This window comes from Chelmon rostratus, chromosome 22, assembly GCF_017976325.1.
Source record: "Chelmon rostratus isolate fCheRos1 chromosome 22, fCheRos1.pri, whole genome shotgun sequence".
Classification (NCBI taxonomy): Eukaryota; Metazoa; Chordata; class Actinopteri; order Chaetodontiformes; family Chaetodontidae; genus Chelmon; species Chelmon rostratus.
Window position 1 is genome coordinate 20,324,170 of NC_055679.1, and position 17,850 is coordinate 20,342,019.

The 17,850-nt window shown below is 44.6% G+C and overlaps 2 protein-coding genes and 1 long non-coding RNA gene across 4 annotated transcripts; 2 read left to right on the forward strand and 1 right to left on the reverse strand.

Moving 5' to 3' along the window:
• The first annotated feature begins 206 nt into the window (after nt 1-206).
• Nucleotides 207-7,097, forward strand: ncaph2 (non-SMC condensin II complex, subunit H2). Its single transcript, XM_041963852.1, has 21 exons — nt 207-304; nt 1,442-1,576; nt 1,686-1,787; nt 1,871-1,932; nt 2,089-2,170; nt 2,407-2,460; nt 2,596-2,675; nt 2,983-3,131; nt 3,724-3,854; nt 4,052-4,135; nt 4,259-4,322; nt 4,402-4,503; nt 4,588-4,632; nt 4,786-4,856; nt 4,960-5,074; nt 5,433-5,525; nt 5,998-6,047; nt 6,352-6,453; nt 6,561-6,710; nt 6,798-6,908; nt 6,991-7,097. The coding sequence occupies exons 2-21, from the start codon at nt 1,469-1,471 to the stop codon at nt 7,006-7,008; spliced, it is 1,773 nt and encodes a 590-aa protein (XP_041819786.1). The 5' UTR covers nt 207-304; nt 1,442-1,468; the 3' UTR covers nt 7,009-7,097.
• Nucleotides 7,098-7,169: 72 nt separating this feature from the next.
• On the reverse strand, nt 7,170-10,327 carry LOC121625663 (protein SCO2 homolog, mitochondrial). 2 transcript variants are annotated; one of them, XM_041963854.1, is made up of 3 exons: nt 10,230-10,327; nt 8,217-8,963; nt 7,170-7,395 (listed from the first exon to the last, which is right to left on the reverse strand). In XM_041963854.1, exons 2-3 carry the CDS (start codon nt 8,949-8,951, stop codon nt 7,363-7,365), a joined length of 768 nt encoding a protein of 255 aa, XP_041819788.1. In that variant the 5' UTR covers nt 8,952-8,963; nt 10,230-10,327; the 3' UTR covers nt 7,170-7,362. The 2 variants fall into 2 exon arrangements, with proteins under 2 accessions (XP_041819788.1, XP_041819787.1); XM_041963853.1 differs by lacking the exon at nt 7,170-7,395 and having other exon boundaries at nt 7,457-8,963.
• Nucleotides 10,328-15,162: 4,835 nt separating this feature from the next.
• On the forward strand, nt 15,163-16,437 carry LOC121626001. Its single transcript, XR_006007934.1, has 3 exons — nt 15,163-15,231; nt 16,173-16,214; nt 16,380-16,437. It is a non-coding gene; the product is annotated as an uncharacterized LOC121626001 (long non-coding RNA).
• The last annotated feature ends 1,413 nt before the right edge of the window (nt 16,438-17,850 follow it).

Sequence of the window (17,850 nt, forward strand, 5' to 3'; positions counted from 1 at the left end):
TGCAGGACTTTTACTTGTAACGGAGTAATTCTACACTGTTACTGAAGTAAAGGTCTGAGTACATGTTCGCCTCTGGTATCGTGAGGAAACACGTCTAATATCCAGATCATTAACGCTATATGAAACCATAACGTTACACCCTCCGGTCCAGCAGGTGGCGCCTTCACGCTGGTTTGTAGTCCGCTATTAAGCGAAGAAGAAGAATCTGACGCTCGAAGAAGAAGTAGTTCGCGCGGGTTGTTTGACTGTTTGCTAGCTGCTACAAAACATTTAGCAGGAGCTCTGTAACTGCTCTTTCCGCACGGTGAGTTTTTTCTGTCTGTTATCATAAAGAAAATGATAGTCGGACTGTTTCCATTCGGCTGAATGAAGATAAAAGCTCCGTCTGTCAGCAGACCTACGTTAGTTAAGATATTTAATGAATCTGCTGTTTATGCCGAGCTGTTAATGTGTTCTACGTTGTTCCGTCGTTGTAACTTTAGATTTAAATGTTGTTAATGTCACAAAGTCACACATTTAGACACTTTAAAAGTCAGCTGTAGGTAGTTAACCAAAGTCTTAAATGATGTTCAGCCACCGAAGATGACTTAATGTTATTTTAAAAGGAGTTTGGTTTAACCTGCTCTTCGTGAAACATCACGTTACACCTCAGCGTTACTTTTACCTGCGGTTTAACGTCGAAGAAATGAAAGTCATCGACCCGAGAGATAATAGCAACAACTCTGGTTTACCCCGTTTTTAACAGCTTATTGATTGACAGTAATATTGTCTCTCATTTTTTTAACGTCACTTTAAACATTTGGTGAATTCTTATGTGTTCTAATTCCAGCTGTGAGAGTAACTAAGCTAAGTACTCAGGTTCAAGAGTCTTTATTGTCATTGCACATGTCAATGAAATTTTCGTTGCAACCCCCATGTTAGATGGTAAGAAAGATAAGACTAGAAAGAGTGAATAAAATTAAGATAACTACAATAAAATAAAATAAACCAACATGCAATAAAAAAAAATATTCAGGTACAGTACTGAGGTACTTGTACATCTCATGTACTTCCAGCTCTTGTCTGCACTCTGCTGCGTCCAGAGGGAGCATCGGTACATAATTACTGCTCATGTTTTAACGAGTAAATGAATTGAGGTCAGAGTTAATGATGGTGTTGTCCTGGATCAGTTTTGATAATCTGACCTCAAGTCTGTAAACAGGGAGGATAAAACACTACAAACACCTGTCGGAATAATGTGGTCCAGTGTAAAAACGGATCATTATAAACTCCATGAGGGTAGAATTCATAGCGGAGCTGTTTGGATTGTATAGGTGTACCTAATAAAGTGGGACAGGGGTCACTCTGCATAATGAGTACTTTGATACTCTAATTACATTTTGCAGATGTAACTTTTGCTGTAGTGTTGAGTGTTTTCACACTGTGATATTGTTTTTTTCAGCGCTGCAGCAGTGACAGCGAGACGGTCATGGAGTCCACCGAGAGCAGATTCGCTCACCTGCTGCAGCCAATCAGAGAGCTCACCAAGAACTGGGACATCGACGTGGCCTCAGAGTTAAATGACTATTTAGAGGAGGTGAGCTCAGAAAATCAGCTGTGTGAGGCAAAAAGCAGACTCAGACGTTCTGAATGAAAAGAGTTTCTCAGGATGTCTCGACCTGTTCTGTGCGTCTGTGCGTTTGCAGTTGGATGAGATGTGCATCACGTTCGATGGAGGAAACACCAGACTGAACTTCGCAGAAGCAGCTCTGTTGATCCAGGGCTCAACCTGCATCTACAGCAAGAAGGTACCAGAAAACACAGCTGAGATAAAGCCAGTGTAAACAGGACACAACAGCTCACACTGAAGGTCGCTTTCTGACTGTTTCAGGTCGAGCTCCTGCACAGCCTGGTTTACCAAACTCTGGAGTACATCAACAACAAAAATAAGAAGTAAGTTATGGAAGTAATAAAAGGAAGTCATGAAAACTAATTGATAAACGGAGCTGATAAAAATGTGCGTGTGATGAAAAATAGAGGTGTAAAAGATGTGAAGAAATGTTCGGCTTTTTAATAGACGTTCGGATGATGAAGGTTTGTTCCTGACAGGCAAAACAAGCAGCTGGCAGCATCTCAGCAGAACGGTGCAGACGGCGCGGCGAGCGACCATGACGCTGATGATGTTGCCGGGGTAAGAAACAGAAACTGGATGCTGACGTTGAACCACAAAGCTGCTTAGAACTCACCAGGATTTTTTACCTCTGTCATTTTATTGCACTTTTTAGAATTGATATGAGCTTAATGTGACGCGTTTGATGTGCTTGTGATGAATCCATCATGTTGATGTTAACACCTCTCAGCTGTCAGAGAGCATTCTGGGTAATGTAGGAACTCACTGATCTGACAGTCGACTGTTGTCTCCTTCAGTTCACTCCACTGGACCTCAACGTCTCAGAGGACTTAAAGCCCGGTTCCCACCAGGTGAGTGTACACCTGTCTAACTCTGACCACAGACAGGTTAGACCTGTCTAACCCTCTGACCACAGACAGGTTAGACTTGTCTAACTCTGACCACAGACAGGTGCTGTGTTGACCTGTGCTCTGTTTGATGTTCAGACTGCCCATGTGACTCCTCTTCCTCCTGAGTCTCTGATTCCTCCTGAAACCACAGAGAAGCTCAAACTTCCTCTCATCAGGTCAGTTTGGAGAGAAACAGCCACTCAGTTTTTATTCAGAGCAGATTTTGAAGAATGTTCTTGATGGATAAAATCTTTCTAAAGTTTGTAGAAGTTCTTAATGTCTAAACTTCTGGTTAAACTTTTGACAGTGGTGTCCCGTCTGCAGCTGATGGAATAAACAGACCGATCTGAAGCTTTGCTTCTGTTTACTTCCTCATGTGTCAGACAGATTTCTTTCTTTATCTGTTAAAGTGAAATGATCCTGTCTGTCAGCTCAATGTGCTTTTAATCTGATCTGTTCAGTCTTTAACTTTGTGTCTCTCAGTCTGAAAGGTGAAATCTTGTGCAGTCTGAAGGACTTCAGGATCAACATCTTCTGTCCGGGAGACGACGATCTGATCGTCCTCTCGCTCGGATCGGCTGCTTCCAGGCTTCAGCTGGACGAACGTCCTGCAGAGTCTCTGCAGCAGCGAGGTGCAGCACACCCCCACAAACATGCCATCATCTGTCACTCACACAGAAACTGAACACAACACTGCGAGGCTGTGAGGAGACTGACTTCTGATAGTCTGAGAAAAGACTTCATCCAAATAAAATATTCATATTTTTCCATTAATATTTTTTCCAGATGGAAAAATGATGATGAATTATAACAAAAGTTCTAAAAAAAACAAACTAAAAAACCCAAACTGTCATCAGGATACAGGTGTATCTGATTTTCATCATGATTCATTCCTTTTTTAGAGTTTGACACTTTTCTCATTTATTCCTGAAACATTCAGACGTTATTCTGGTCAGTTTCCTGAAGGGTCAGAGTTTATTTAACTGTGTTTGACTGTCAGACCTCGTCACTGAGCGAGTCTGACAGGTGAGAGTGTTCACCTGTGACCATCCTCATAAGTAAGAGGTCGTCACGTTTTAAAGGGTCGTTCCAGCCATAATGGTAATAAATGTGTGAAACTGCTGAACGGTCAGATTCAGGATCTGAATCCAGACTGATCCTGAACCGAATGAGGGTCCCGTCTGTGCTGGATCTCGTGTTTTTACGTGTTTTCTCTTCGTCCAGACGTTGGCGCTCCGCCTGACGCTGATGACGGAGATAACCGAGATGATGCTGCAGATAACTTCCTTCCTTTCGAGGACAACGACATGGAGCTGGACCAGGACCCGGAGCAGCACGTGGACAGACAGGCCTCGGTACTGCTGCTTTATTTAGATTCAGACTTTCCCTCCTGAAACGAGGCTTTTAGGTGGTTTGTTAGTTTGTTGCTGTCAGAAAGGATCTGAACTGTGATGTGTGTGCAGGCGAGCTGCCGTCAGGACTCTGGATGATAATCTCAGATCTGCAGATCCTGTTTGAACTGCTGTGTTCGGGTCTTTGTCTTCTCCGTCAGGCTCCGAGTGAAGGCAGGATGATCCGAGAGAGACGGCAAGTGGAAGACGAGGGACTGAGGAAGACGGAGGAGACGCCGCCTGCTGTATGTTCACTCATCTTCACCGGAGGAACGCCGCGCTCGTTATATCTGACTGTATCTTCAGATATTCTGAACACGTCTGTCTCCGTCTTACTGAGATGAGTTTGTTTTTAAATGTTGCTTCAGGTGAACGTGTGGGCGCTCCACGACCCGTACGCCGTACTCGGGGAGGAAAAACCCTTCAGACCAGGTGAGCTGCAGGACTCGCTCTGTCAGGTGTTCAGGACCGGCCCGCTGTCTCGTTGCTGATCGAGTCGTTTCCTCTTCAGGAAAATGCTATAAAGTTCCTGACGGTCTGGACGATGGCGGAAAGAGGAAAAGAAAACGTCCCGCTTCACTTCAGGACTTCAGGAGCTGGTTCAGAGGAGCCTGTAAGAGCTTCAGTGTGTCCTGTCTGCTCTGCAGGATCTGACAGGTTTCATATGAACATGTTTTAATTAGTTTGTTTGTTGCAGTTGATCCTCCGGAGCACAAGTTAAGAAATGGACCCTCATTCACAGGTAACGTCCACCTTTGAGCTGTCATCATGAACTCTACAGCTGAAACAAACAGACCAGACTGTGACTCATTCATGTTTTCTAATGAAATGACTGCAGGGATTTTAAAATCACTCTAAATGAAGCCACACGATGAAACAACTTTTTATTTTTCAGACCTGAACTACGTTTACCTGAACACGATGAAAGACAAACTGAAGACCAGGAAGAGGATCTACAGGAAGGCGGTGAGTGTGAGTGTGTGGTCGTCAGTGAGTGTGAGTGTGTGGTCGTGTTGATGATGATGTGACTGAGGGTGTGGTTAGTGACGCGTTATGTGATGTCACTCAGGGGGTGGTGGTCTCTGATGAGGAACTGAGGCGGACCTTCCTGCAGCCGGAGGAGGCGGGGCTTCAGCAGCAGGGGGAGGAGCCTGTGGACGGATTCAGACACGCTGACCTGCTGGGTAAAACGGCTCTACGACATTCTCACCTCTGTCGTCAAGCACTTTGTAAACCTCGCTTCAACTGCTTTCACTGCTAACAACTTACACGTCACATGACTCCTGGTTTCAGTTTCTACGCGTCGACTGACACCGACTCAGATTCAGCTGATACTTCTGTCAAACTCTTTATGCTTCACGTCAACACTTCAACTCTTTTCAGCACTTTTGCTTCGACTTCACACGAGTTCTGATTTCACACTTCAGATACCCTGAAAGGAACGGCCGTGGTTGAAGTGAGGGAAAGAGATGAGGGGACAGGAAGTGGATCTGAGCTCAGTTTGTTTGTTCTGGTGATTTAACGTTAAAATATCTTCAAAAGGTGGAGATGACGACCATTCTGACAACGAACAGGAAGCGTTTCCTGACGATGTTCCAGCGGAGATTATTGGAGGACCAGACTTCATATCACCAGGTAAAAAACTCACCTGCAGGTCTGAGTCTGTGATTTAAACTTCATTCAATGCATCCACGTGCACCTACTCTGTTCATAAACACATAAACAATGAGGTCTACACATATCAATAAGTGTTATACGCCATCAGTATCAATATGACTGATCCTTAGGGGGAACTTCAGGAGCTGCCCAGCAGTATGTGAAGGATCATATAGGAAATCAATAGATCAATTAAAACGCTGCAGCATTAAAGTGATGAACACACGAATGCATCAATAATTACAGTCCAGTAATATAACACGTTATTCTGAAAGGGGCCGTCATGAAGAGAAGAACCAGCTGAAGAGCTCAGAGGCAGTTTGTGATGTTAGGTGGAGCAGATGAGCTCAGGTGGAGGTGAGGAGGAGCTCAGGTGGAGCTCAGGTGGAGCTGTGTGACTGACTTCACTCCTGCTGTTAGGTTTCACAGAAGGTTTGTTTTGTGTGTGCAGAGACTCAGAGAGATGAGCTGTGTTATGAAGATCTGGTGAAACTGTGCGTGGTAAGTGATCAACGATCCTTTCATTCCCTCGTAACAACACGACGGACGATCCTGGAAACACCTGCAGCCTGATGAGGCAGGCGATCGTCCGTCAGTGCTTCACTGCTGTATGCTGTGCTAATGAGCTGATCAATGATCGCTGTGTTTCGGCTGTGACGTCCTGTGTGACGGGACGGTCAGTCGGTCACATGTCTGATACAACAGGTTCATGTCAAACAGGATCAGTTGGTTTGTTGGTTCGATGTGATTCATGTTTGAAGGGATCTGGTCATTGTCTGAACTGTGTGTCATGTGACTCGTTCAGGAGCAGATGGTGATGAGCAGTCGAGGCTACACTCAGGAAACGGCTCTGTCTCGCAGAGTGAAAGACTGGGAGGACAAGATCCGACCTGAGCTGGTCCTGCAGGTACGGCAGCAGGTTTCTGTCCCCCCCCTGTTGGTCTCCACCTGAGAGCACAGCAGCAGATGATCTGTGCTTCATCGCCTCAGTGTCTGTTGTTGTGGTGTGTTCAGGAGGAGCGTCCGGTCTTTGATATCCACGATTACGGCGACAGGATAATGGTGGCGCTGGGCGGCGTCGGCCACCGCAGGTCTTTCTCCTCCGTCGTCGCTGGTTTGGACAACTTTGAAGCCTGCAAGTATCTGCTGGCCTCGCTGCAGCTGGTAAATAACCCTGAAACACTCACCTGAAGCACACCTGCTGACGTGTTGACACCTTTCTAAACGGGTCTGTCCGTCTCTCTGCGTCAGGCGAACGACTACACGGTGGAGCTGGACAGCGTTGAGGGTCTGGAGGACAGCGTGGACACTGTGTCTCTGACTCTGCTCAGCACTCACAGAGCGACGGACAGATTTAAAACCGTGAGTTTGTGTTTCCAGTAAATGAAACGTCCGACAGCTTCTTGACCTCTGACCTGAACACACGCTGTTTTTCTCATTTCAGCCTTTAACTGAATCATGATCTGATGGAGACGATGATGAGAATCATGTCCCACAACGAGTTCTTCAAGATGAATATTTGTAATAAAAACTGACCATTTATTGAAAAACCAAAGAACTGGTTGATTTTCAGTGTGTGAAATCTGTCTGCCCCCCCACCCCCCAGCATCGTTAGCCTTGTTAGCCTCACTGTCGGCCATGTTTGTTGCTGTGATGTTTTCTCATATTCAGAAACTGTCCCACATGTCTGAGTCTGAAAAGACTCATTTCCTGCAGCTCAGAACAAAGAGGGGCCGCACAATTCTGCAACCAACACTGTGACATCACAGCCACGTCAGGCTGTGATTGGCTGGCCGTCGTCTTCAGGTGTGGGCGTTCAGAACAGCGGCAGGCGCTCCATGGGTCTTACCTGGGGAGATAAACCTGGTCAATGAAAAACTCATAAGAACCACCACCAGAGATTTAGTGTCGTTTATGTTTTATGTGTCATCGATCAGTGAGACTGAAACATCAGAGCAGGACAGTCCAACACTGAGACTCCAGACGTCTGCAGACTCATCAGCTGTAAAACATCAGAGAACATGATGTCCCCTCAGTCCTCAGGGGTTCACAGCAGGTCAACGTGACTGTTAGAGACAGTTTGTCTGAACCACACACACAATCACTGTCTAACAGAGACGTCCTCAGATTAATGAGGCACAGCCGGCCGGTCCAATCGATCAATTCTGCTGAACTGAATGGTTTTGAATTGTTGAACAAGGTTGTGACATCTCAGGCAGCAGCTACCAGACATTCTCATCATTGATTCATCTTCATCATTTTTTCAAATAATCGATGGTTTTGATGAGAAAATGTCAACGAATGTCCACGAGGACGTTGATTTGTCTGACCGGCAGCTGAAAACAGATCCAGAGTCCTGAGGTGTCCAACAGAAGCAGCTTAGAATGACTTCAGGATGACTCGATCACTGACCTCAGACATGAGCCGACACCAGAGAGCGATGAGATCCACGTGACGCTCACAGCAGGTCGAGTCTTTCGTCCTGGTGGCGGATCATCAAATGTTCACTTTAAACATTTCAGGACTGAAAGCTGAGCGCTTCAGCTTCAGTTTCAGTTTTCCGGCTCAGAGTTTGACATAGTTGTTGATGTGGTTCCTGACGCTCTGGGCGATCTGCTCCTGGTCCTTCATCCTGTTGTAATAATCCAGAAAAAGCCCGTCAGGACTCACCAGGTAGATCAGGATGGTGTGATCCACGATGTAGTCTCCGTCCTCGTCTTTGGGTCCGGGGCTGGCGTACACTCTGTAGTCCCGCCCCGCGTGTTTCACCTCCTCCGGTGTTCCGGTCAGTCCGATCAGACGGGGGTGGAAGTCTTTGACGTAGCGGGCCAGCGCCTGCGTGTCGTCCCTCTGCGGGTCCACGGTGATGAAGAGGGGCTGGACGGGCGGCAGCGAGGCGTCCCGGTCCAGAGCCGACACCACGGCGCTCAGCTTGTCCAGCTCGTCGGGACAGATGTCCGGACAGTGCGTGAAGCCGAAGTACAGCAGCACCCAGCTGCCCAGGAAGTCCTTCTTGGTCCTGCGCCGGCCCGTGTGGTCCAGCAGGCTGAAGTTGCCGTGACCCACCGCCACCTGCTGCAGCTGCTCCATGCGCTGCTGCCGCAACTTCTGCTGCTTCTCAAAGTGAATGTACCACCAGACACCCAGCAGACCGCCGCCGAACAGCAGGGTCACCGCCAGACGAGTCCTCAGCTTCAGTTTCGCAGACCCGGTGGACGAGTCCTGACCCTGAGACAGGAAGCGCCTCTGAGTCAGCTGAGGAAGACGACGACCGTGAAGAAGGCTGGCCTGGTGGCTGTCTGAGGTCGGCGCTGAGGAGGCAAACGTCCTCTGGACTGGAGGAAGACGTCTCAGGAGTCTTCCTCCTCCACGCAGATCACCCACAATGCACCTGACCCCCAACATCTTAACGTCCTCCTGCAGCACAAACAACACAGCAGGACACTCTGAGATGCTTCACTCAAATACTCCGTCACTAGAACTAGCAAAATATCTTTAAATGCCAAATATCATCAGTGTCAAAAGTAAAAGCTCTCAGTGCAGAATAATATCGTACAAAGTGATCATTTTGTATGTGAAACCTTTATTTAAAAAGTAATTGTAGCTGTCAGATAAATGTAGTGCAGTAAGAACTACAATATTTCCCTCTAAAATGCAGTACTTTAAAATTGTACTTAAGAACTGTACTTGAGTAAATGTACTTGTTACAGTTCATTCCACCACTGGCTTTCTTTTATTAAACTTTTTTCTTCACTTTCATTTATTACAAATTTCCTCATCAATTAAAGTCTGAGATGATGAACTGACGCCTTTTAACAAACTACTGATGGTTTGTTTAATTTCCTTCAAATATAAGAGTCATCATGAATAAAAACATTTTCTGTATGAATACATTTACTTCAGATACTCTGAGTGCATTTTGGTCATACTTCTACAGTTGATACGATCAGTCAGTTAACTGTCGGTCGAGGAAATACAAATGCTAACTTTAAAAAAAACTGTTGCACTTAACTGACAGACTAACTGAAAAGGAATTGTTTCCTTGTTAGGTGAGGCATACACGCACTTCGTTCTGTACGGAACTAAATTTGTCAACGCCTTTGTTGCAGTACTTCTTCCCGCCACCAGCAGCGCTGCAGTCAGGCGCCATATTGGATGATAAACTGGTTGTATTGAATTGAATTGAATTCACCTGCACTTCACAGAAATAAGTTGTGTGTTAATTAGTTTAAACTCGCCTGAAATTGACACGAATCATTCTGAACTGTTGCTCACAAGTTCACCTGCTCTCATGTAGGTTTATATTCTTAACATTTTTACGTTAAATTAAGTTTATTAACACCGAATGACAGAAAGTGCTGCTTCGCCCGGCTAGCCGAACAGGACTGTAGTACGTAGGTTGGTCATTCTGTATCCGGCTAGTTATCGGCCGCAGCGCCATCTATTAGCGGACTGTACTGTTTCAAACTATATCATGAAAAATAAGTTTATATGTTTACAACTAACAGACAACTAAAAGTTAACCTAACAAGCTTTGGCACAGAAGCTAACGTACGGAAGTCACCTTAACCTGCTGCTGTGAAGCTAACGTCAAAAGACCGGGACAGTAGCATATCGCGTTAGCTGGGTTAGCCGTTAGCTTTGCTATCTTATCAGCTACGGTTAGATAGAAGAATAACATACCTGCAGCAGTTAGTGTCCCCTCAGCCAACCTCTGCGGTCAGACATGTAACCGGCAGCCTGAGCCGCTTCTCAACATCTACTCTGTGTCTGGTTGTTTTACAAAAACCTCAGTTCACTTCAGCTGATTCGACGAAACGGAGACAAGGCAGTTCGAGGAAAACCAATAATGTGAAAGCATCAGCTGAAGAGGAATAATGAATAATTATACGAAACTAAAGAAATATTGGTAACAATTCAAATAAATGTTCATTTACAGAAATGTTGTTGATATCAGCAGATTCGTGTCTGTCTTGAATTGCGCTGCATTGTTGAAACCATCCACCAGATGGCGCTCCCACATGAGCGGTAACTGACAGTAAACTGTTTATCATGTAGATTATAAACTCAACTTTTTAAAGCCTGGCAGGATACAAGAAGACTGGAAGGACTAGAGGGACAACTGTCCTCTCCCTCGCCAGTAAGGGGCGGCATAGACCTCTCCCGGTACCACAGATGGGGGCTTTGCGTTGTGGGACGATAAAGGGATTGTTAAGAAAATAATACTTTCATTTGATCATCTATGTAAGAAATTAAATATACCACGAAATGAGAACATAGTTTGTGTTGGAAGAAAGAAAGGCATTCTTCCTTCCAAGGGGCTTGGGTGTAGAGCACTTTCTGAATATGACAAAGGCAAACCTGCATTCATGGCCACTAATTGGAATAACGACCTGCTCCCCGTTCTTAGAATAGACTGGCGGCCATTGTACTGAAGGGTCTGGTGGATCACGGGTAGGACTACGTAACTGATTTGCTGTGGGGCTGCACAGACTAAAATATATATAAGTGTTGGTGATGCTGTAGTGCAGGGGTGTCCAAACTTTTTTCACAGAGGGCCACATACATAAAAATATTGGAGGGGCTGGGCCACTTTCTAGAGGTGAGGTATATAGCCTCGCCTTTAGTGTATTAAAGTTAGAAAAATCAATTCAAAGTTGGTCAAATATGCTATTTTGTTGAATATGATAACAGAAAAAACTGCCTTCATCACAGCTTTACATATAAACAATGCATGAACACATGCAAGTGAAATCAAATAAACAAGAAGCCAATATTGGCAATAAGAGGGGGCATTTGCAGCACAGAAGAACATAACAGTAGCATACCTAGTGATATTCCTTTACAATGTAATCAATTACAACAATTCAATCCACTTAATTAAACCCCCAGATATAGTGTAACACGGGTCCTTCTTTGTATAAAAGTGTCCATTTTCAGTTGCAGACTTGCCATCATTCGCTCCACTATGTAAACCTTTTTGAGTCCCAGCATCCACTGGGTTATAGTTGGAGGTTTTGCATTTTTCCAGTTCACCGTTATCATCGACACTCTCATCCAGGAAACACATTAAAAAGGTTTCTAATTCGGTTAAACACAACCTGGCAAACTTCAGACAAATAAGGAGCTCATTAACTAATACTGCTGCTCTGATGTTTTTACATTGCTTCACCTTCTCACACATTGACTATTGTTTCACTAGCTGGGCGCTGGCATGTTCAACAGCCCCCCAACCAATAGAATCCCTTTATAAAAAAGCTTTAAAGACACTGGACAGAAAACCTTACTCGTATCACATCTGTAATATCCTTAAAAAGTATAGTTTTCTAAGTTTTCATAGTTATATATACAAAAGTCTGAATGAATGTATAAAAAACAGGACTGTCAGGGGTTTGAACACCAGGGCCTGCGACAGAGGAGACGTAGAGATCCCTTCCAGATGCACCACAGAAATGTGTTGTCTGTCTTGGGGGGGGGCATCTGGAACAGTCTTCCCTACACAATAAGGGAAGGTCTTACATATTCCTCTTTTAAAGGAAAGTTTAAAGGCTGGTTAAAGGATGACCAGAAGTGAGTCCATTAAGTAGACTGAGACCACTGGATCTGGTTAAGTTGGACTGTACTCAAATGTGTGCTTGTGAATGTAATTTTGAAATGTGTATTTTGTAATTGTATTTTTAAGGACTACAGTTGAAAATGAGCTAATCAGCTATAAAGTGGTACATTTACAGCAATGTTCATCAATGTGCCCGTGCACATAAATAAATAAATAAATAAATAAATAAATAAATAAATAAATAAATAAATAAATAAATAAATAATCTTGGCAGTCAGTAAAAGTATCCTCAGTATATTTCTCTCATCTTTTTCTTTCGAGGTGTCTTGTTTGCCGGAGTTCTTCTGTCTAGTAGTTGTACTCACTTTGTGGGGGTGTTCTTTGTTGTGTTTTAGCGTACAGTTAAGCTCCAAGTCCCTCTTTTTGTTCATCTTTGAATATATTTTACAGAGTCAGTTCCACCTGCAAATTCTTGCTTTTTATTTGCTTTATTGTATTTTATTTTATTTCATTCATGGATTTTGTCACTGATTTGATTTCTCTTTCCACCGATCCGTTATCTATTGCTCTCATCTGATATGAACCTATCTCAGCTAATTTTGAGTGAGAGCTCACTTTCACACCTGCTTACCTTACCTGTATGTCTTTAGAGTGGGGGAGGAAACCAGAGCACCTGGAGAAAACCCACGCAGACATGGGGAGAACATACAGACTCCACACAGAAGGACCTGCCTCCTGTGAGGTGACAGTGCTAACCACTGCACCACCATACTGCCCTTACATTTATAAATATGAATTAGGAATGTATAGTAATCATGATTAAACAAAGATTCATAATTCATATTTACAAATTATCATTCATGATTTTTTTTTTTTAGGAAATTAGCTGAGATTTATGATTTAAATTGGAGTTGAAATGTGTCTTGTTTGCACCTTGTCCTGATTAGAAAGGTGGAGGTACTTCACGTTCAAAGTGACAGGAGGTCCAGAAGGCGGTGGGTGCAGTCCGACAGGCGGTTGAGCTGTGGCTTACAGTGGGGTGCCACGAGAAAGATGGGAAGAAGTATTCCGACAGCGATGATTCCAACCTTCACCGAACCTTTCAGACCTTTAGCACAGCGACGCCACAAGCTTCTGGTCCGAACCTCTGCAGCAGGAGTCACCAGGAGGCTCTCGTCTGCCTGGTCCTTGGTCTCCAGGGGGCTCTGCTCTGCCTGGTCCTCGGTCTCCAGGAGGCTCTGCTCTGCCTGGTCCTCGGTCTCCAGGAGGCTCTGCTCTGCCTGGTCCTCGGTCTCCAGGAGGCTCTCGTCTGCCTGGTCCTTGGTCTCCAGGAGGCTCTGCTCTGCCTGGTCCTCGGTCTGCAGGAGGCTCTCGTCTGCCTGCTCATTGGTCTGCAGGAGGCTCTGCTCTGCCTGCTCATTGGTCTCCAGGAGGCTCTGCTCTGCCTGCTCATTGGTCTGCAGGAGGCTCTGCTCTGCCTGCTCATTGGTCTCCAGGAGGCTCTGCTCTGCCTGCTCATTGGTCTCCAGGAGGCTCTGCTCTGCCTGCTCATTGGTCTGCAGGAGGCTCTCCAGGAGGCTCTCCTCTGCCTGCCCCTGAGGTAAGTCTGGCTGAGCTTTATTTTCAGGTAAAATCCCACATTCCTCTTGGAAAGTCATGACGCCAGCAGATATCGCCTCCTGCATCATCTCTAGCTGGTGTTCAAGATCATAGACTGATTGTCTTATGCTGGTTTTGTGTGCGTAAAGCTTGTCTAACAGTCGCTGCTTGCAAGCAGTTTCACAGGCTGACCACTTATTCTTCACCAGGTGGGACTCAAGTTCTTCCACAGCTCTCTTGAGGTTTTCATTCTCTTTGCTTTTTGCCACTATCTGAGACCCAAGATCACTCAAGTCAGTGGCCATCCTCTCATTGTGCCTCGTCAGAAAGTCTTCCTTTTCCTGAAGGTCACACAGTTCTTGCTTCAGCTTTTCAACCAGGTCATCCTTCCTCAGAGATTCAACCTCTTCCCACAGATTATGAACATCTGCCTGTAGACATTCATTCAGTGCGTGTTTTGAGTCTAATTTAGATTTGAGCGTGGCCACTTCAGCTCTATGGGCTTGCTGGGTGTGCTCAAGTTGATCCTCAAGCTCACACACTGTTGCCCTCAGCAGTTCAATCTCTTGTTGTTTTCTCTTCAGATTTGATTGAAGTACCTCCATGTCAGCAGTGAGGTTCTTGTTTTTTCTTTCCAGAATCTTCTCATTGTCCAGGAGGCTCTGTAGTGCTTCCTCCAGCTGTTCGACGTCCGTCTGTGTGTTTCCTCTGGGAGGTCTGCGTTTGGCCACTGCAACAGTGATATTTTCATTCCCATCACCGTGAAACAACTCTTCATCCTCTAGATATCTTATGAAAGTTTCCTGCATCCTGGTTTCCTCAGCCCCAATATTATTGAACTCAAACTGATGCACCCTCTGCTCTGATTGGTCAAGATGTAGAAGCTTATTAACCTCAGGTATTTGTTGCTCCTCTGTCATATGTAGTCTGTGCGATTCATCTTTTGCCTCTGAATCGCACAGAGGCGTGTTTACATTATGGTCAGACATGTTTAGTTCAGGAAAGAAGTTATTCGCAGCCAATGAATTAAAAGATTTATCAACCATTATATCCAGTTCAGATAAAACAAATAATGAAAGTATTTATTCGCTCTGTGTCTCTTCCACGTTAACAAAGTCCTTCTAATAGCAGTTTGTAGTTTCTGAAATGAATCCGCCTGAAATCATATCTTAGAGTCAAACTGTTTCAAAGCTTCATGTGACGTCACCCGTGCCTTTGATGTCTCGCAACTTTGATCAGTGATGACACTGGCGCATGCGCCGTAGAATGACATTTTAGCTGCAAAATTCAAAAGAAAGCTTCTGATAAATATACAGCCGTAACAGTTTTGATTTCATAACACGTACTTCACTGTGTTTTATTCAACGTCTTATCAACGATTTGATTTCCTTCAAATTATTTTTTTCTTCGTGTCCTGCAGGTCATATCTGTGGTTTGAGTCAAATGTGATATGCGCATGCGCATTGAAACTGCACCGCTCGACCACATCGTGTTATTTACATTGATGACATCTTCTAAAAAGAAACGCAAGTAAAGCAGATGCTGATAATTAAAGATTTTGTGTTTTGTGTCGTTAAAATAGCAAAGAATAGCCCAATTCAAGCTGACTAGCAAGCTATCGTTGGCGGTGGCTAGCGAGCTTAAATGGGACGATAGCCGGCATGAATTTAGCTGGCAGTAGCTGCTAGCTAGCTAACATTTACCGGTAACGTTATGCCCATGAATTAAGTTTATAGGGCGTTTTTACAAGTATCGGTAACGTAAGATGGCCAAAAGCCGTCGCTAGCCCAGTTGGGCTACATACAGGGCTAAACAAATATTGCTTAAAGGCAGTCTGGAGTTTTGTTCGTGGCAGTTTGTAAAGCAAACATTCAAACCGGGCCCGTCCTCTCGGGCTCGGCTGCGTAGCCTCCTGCCCCTTACAGCAGCAGTTGGCACCGCAAAGGAAAGGAAATACAGCCCACATGATGCACTGAAGCCGCGGGCCGATAACAGCGAGAGCCTCCAGTGCTTTGTGGTAATTTACCGAGCAGGAGAGCCGCTGTGAGCTGGGGAGCGGGTGTTAGCGGCGGACGCTAACCGCTAACGCTAGCCGCAGTTAGCATGGAGTTAGCATGGAGTTAGCGCTCCACAGCGGCTCTCAGACTTGTTGCCGCTCGAGGCTTCAGTTAGATACCGTCCGTCCGCGGCTCCAGCGCTTCACTCGGACTGTATTTGTTTTTCTCTGCGGTACTGTTGCTGAGAGAGAAAGACTTTAAAGTTATCCTGTCATCCAGCAGAAGGGGTTGTAGGTAGATTATTGGACATGTGGCTGTTTTATTACTGTATATTACCTTATTCTATGTACATATCAATTCTCATATTTAACTTGATATTTTACCCACATTTTGCAGTTACTGTATTATCTGCATTTCTGTGTGATGTGATCCTCAGAGAGTAGTAATCGTTTATTTTATTTTGTATTCTTTCAGAACCACAAGATCGCTCTCTGTAGCTTCATTCAACCTGAACAGGTAACATCGCCTTTTTAACTCTTCCTCAAATCACCCTGAATACTAGACCCTCACTCATCTCTACGTTTTCATAGCAGCAGATGGACGACTGGTTCTGTTGATTGAGCCAACACAGATCAGTGTATCGTCTGTAATAATTCACTATTATTTCCTTTGTTTTCACAGTTATCGGATGTGGAAATGCAAAGACTGCAGCCTGTCATTTGATGTTTTCTCATGCTGTTTGGTTCAGATGTTGCCAGATGTTAAATGTGTTGCATTTGGCTCATGTGTTCAAGATGAATAAATATATTTAGAGTAATCTGTTGGCCAAGTGTCTTTTTGTACCAGATCACCCCCCTCCTCCACAGAGTCCAGTGGGCAGCCCAGGACACAGCCGGCCCTCCTGACCAGCTCGTTCAGTCTCCTCCTGTCCCGCTCTGTGCTGCCCGGGGCCCAGCAGACGACAGCGTAGAGGATAGCAGAGGCTGCCACAGAGTCAGAAAAAAGTCCTGAGCAGGGGTCTGCACACACCGAAGGACCTCCGCCTCCTCAGGAGGTGCAGGCTGCTGCTGCTGCTACTACTTCTACTACTACTTTCACTACTGCGTACGACTACTACTACTGCTACTGCTCCTATTGTCAGTGATGGAAGAGGTAGTGAGACTATTTGATTAAGTAAAAGTACCAACGCAGTGTAGAAATGCTCTGTTAGAAGTAAAAGTCTTACATTCAAAATTTTACTTCAGTAAAAGTACAAAAGTATTAGCATCAAAATATACTCAAAGGAAAAAAAACAAAAGTGCAGTAAAGTAGGAAGTAACACAAAATTGTACTTAAGTAGTTAAGTAAATGGAATTTCTTCCAACCACTCGCTAAAACTACAAATTAAAATAATAATAATGATAATGCTAATAAGAGAACAGATGTTTTTGTTGTTCAACAACATTCAGCAACTGATCATTTCTTCTGTCCAGCTTCAAATGGCTCACAGATGTACTACAACTGCTTTACTGTGCAAGTACAGAAAACACAAGGCTCCATCTCAATATTAAACAGTTATTTAAAAGCATCCAATGGATAGAAATGACACAAAATAACAGAGTGGTTCTCGTCAATTCATGAAGTCTGTAAAAGTAATGCCATTTTTAGGCCTGGAAAGTTTAATAATACTAATAATAATGTGATCAAACAGTCCAGCGCTGTTCTTTACTTTTCTTGTCTTTTTTGCTGGGGACATGTCATTCTCCAGCCACACGTCGAGTGTTTTGTCCTCTCCAAACAAATGAAAAGCAACGTCCGCAAAATGCTCCATATTTTGCCTCTCAAATCAGCTGCCAATGTGTTTTTGAGCCTGGTACATTAAGGGATTGACCCTTCAGTCTCTGACTGGTAGGAGTTCCTGAGCAGCAGCTCTTCTATCCACAAATAAACACCGCTCCATTTGAGCCATTTACCATCACAATGGAGGATTTACGACTGAGGTCTTCTTAATATATATATGTATATATATATATTTTACTTGCGTAAATGTACTCAGTTATGATCAACCAATGCCGGCTGCTACTGTAAAGTTTCAGCGGCTTTAATGAACCTTGCCTGACAAGAATAAACCTCTGGCAGGAATCTGTGGGGGCTTTCTGGGGCTTTAACCCCC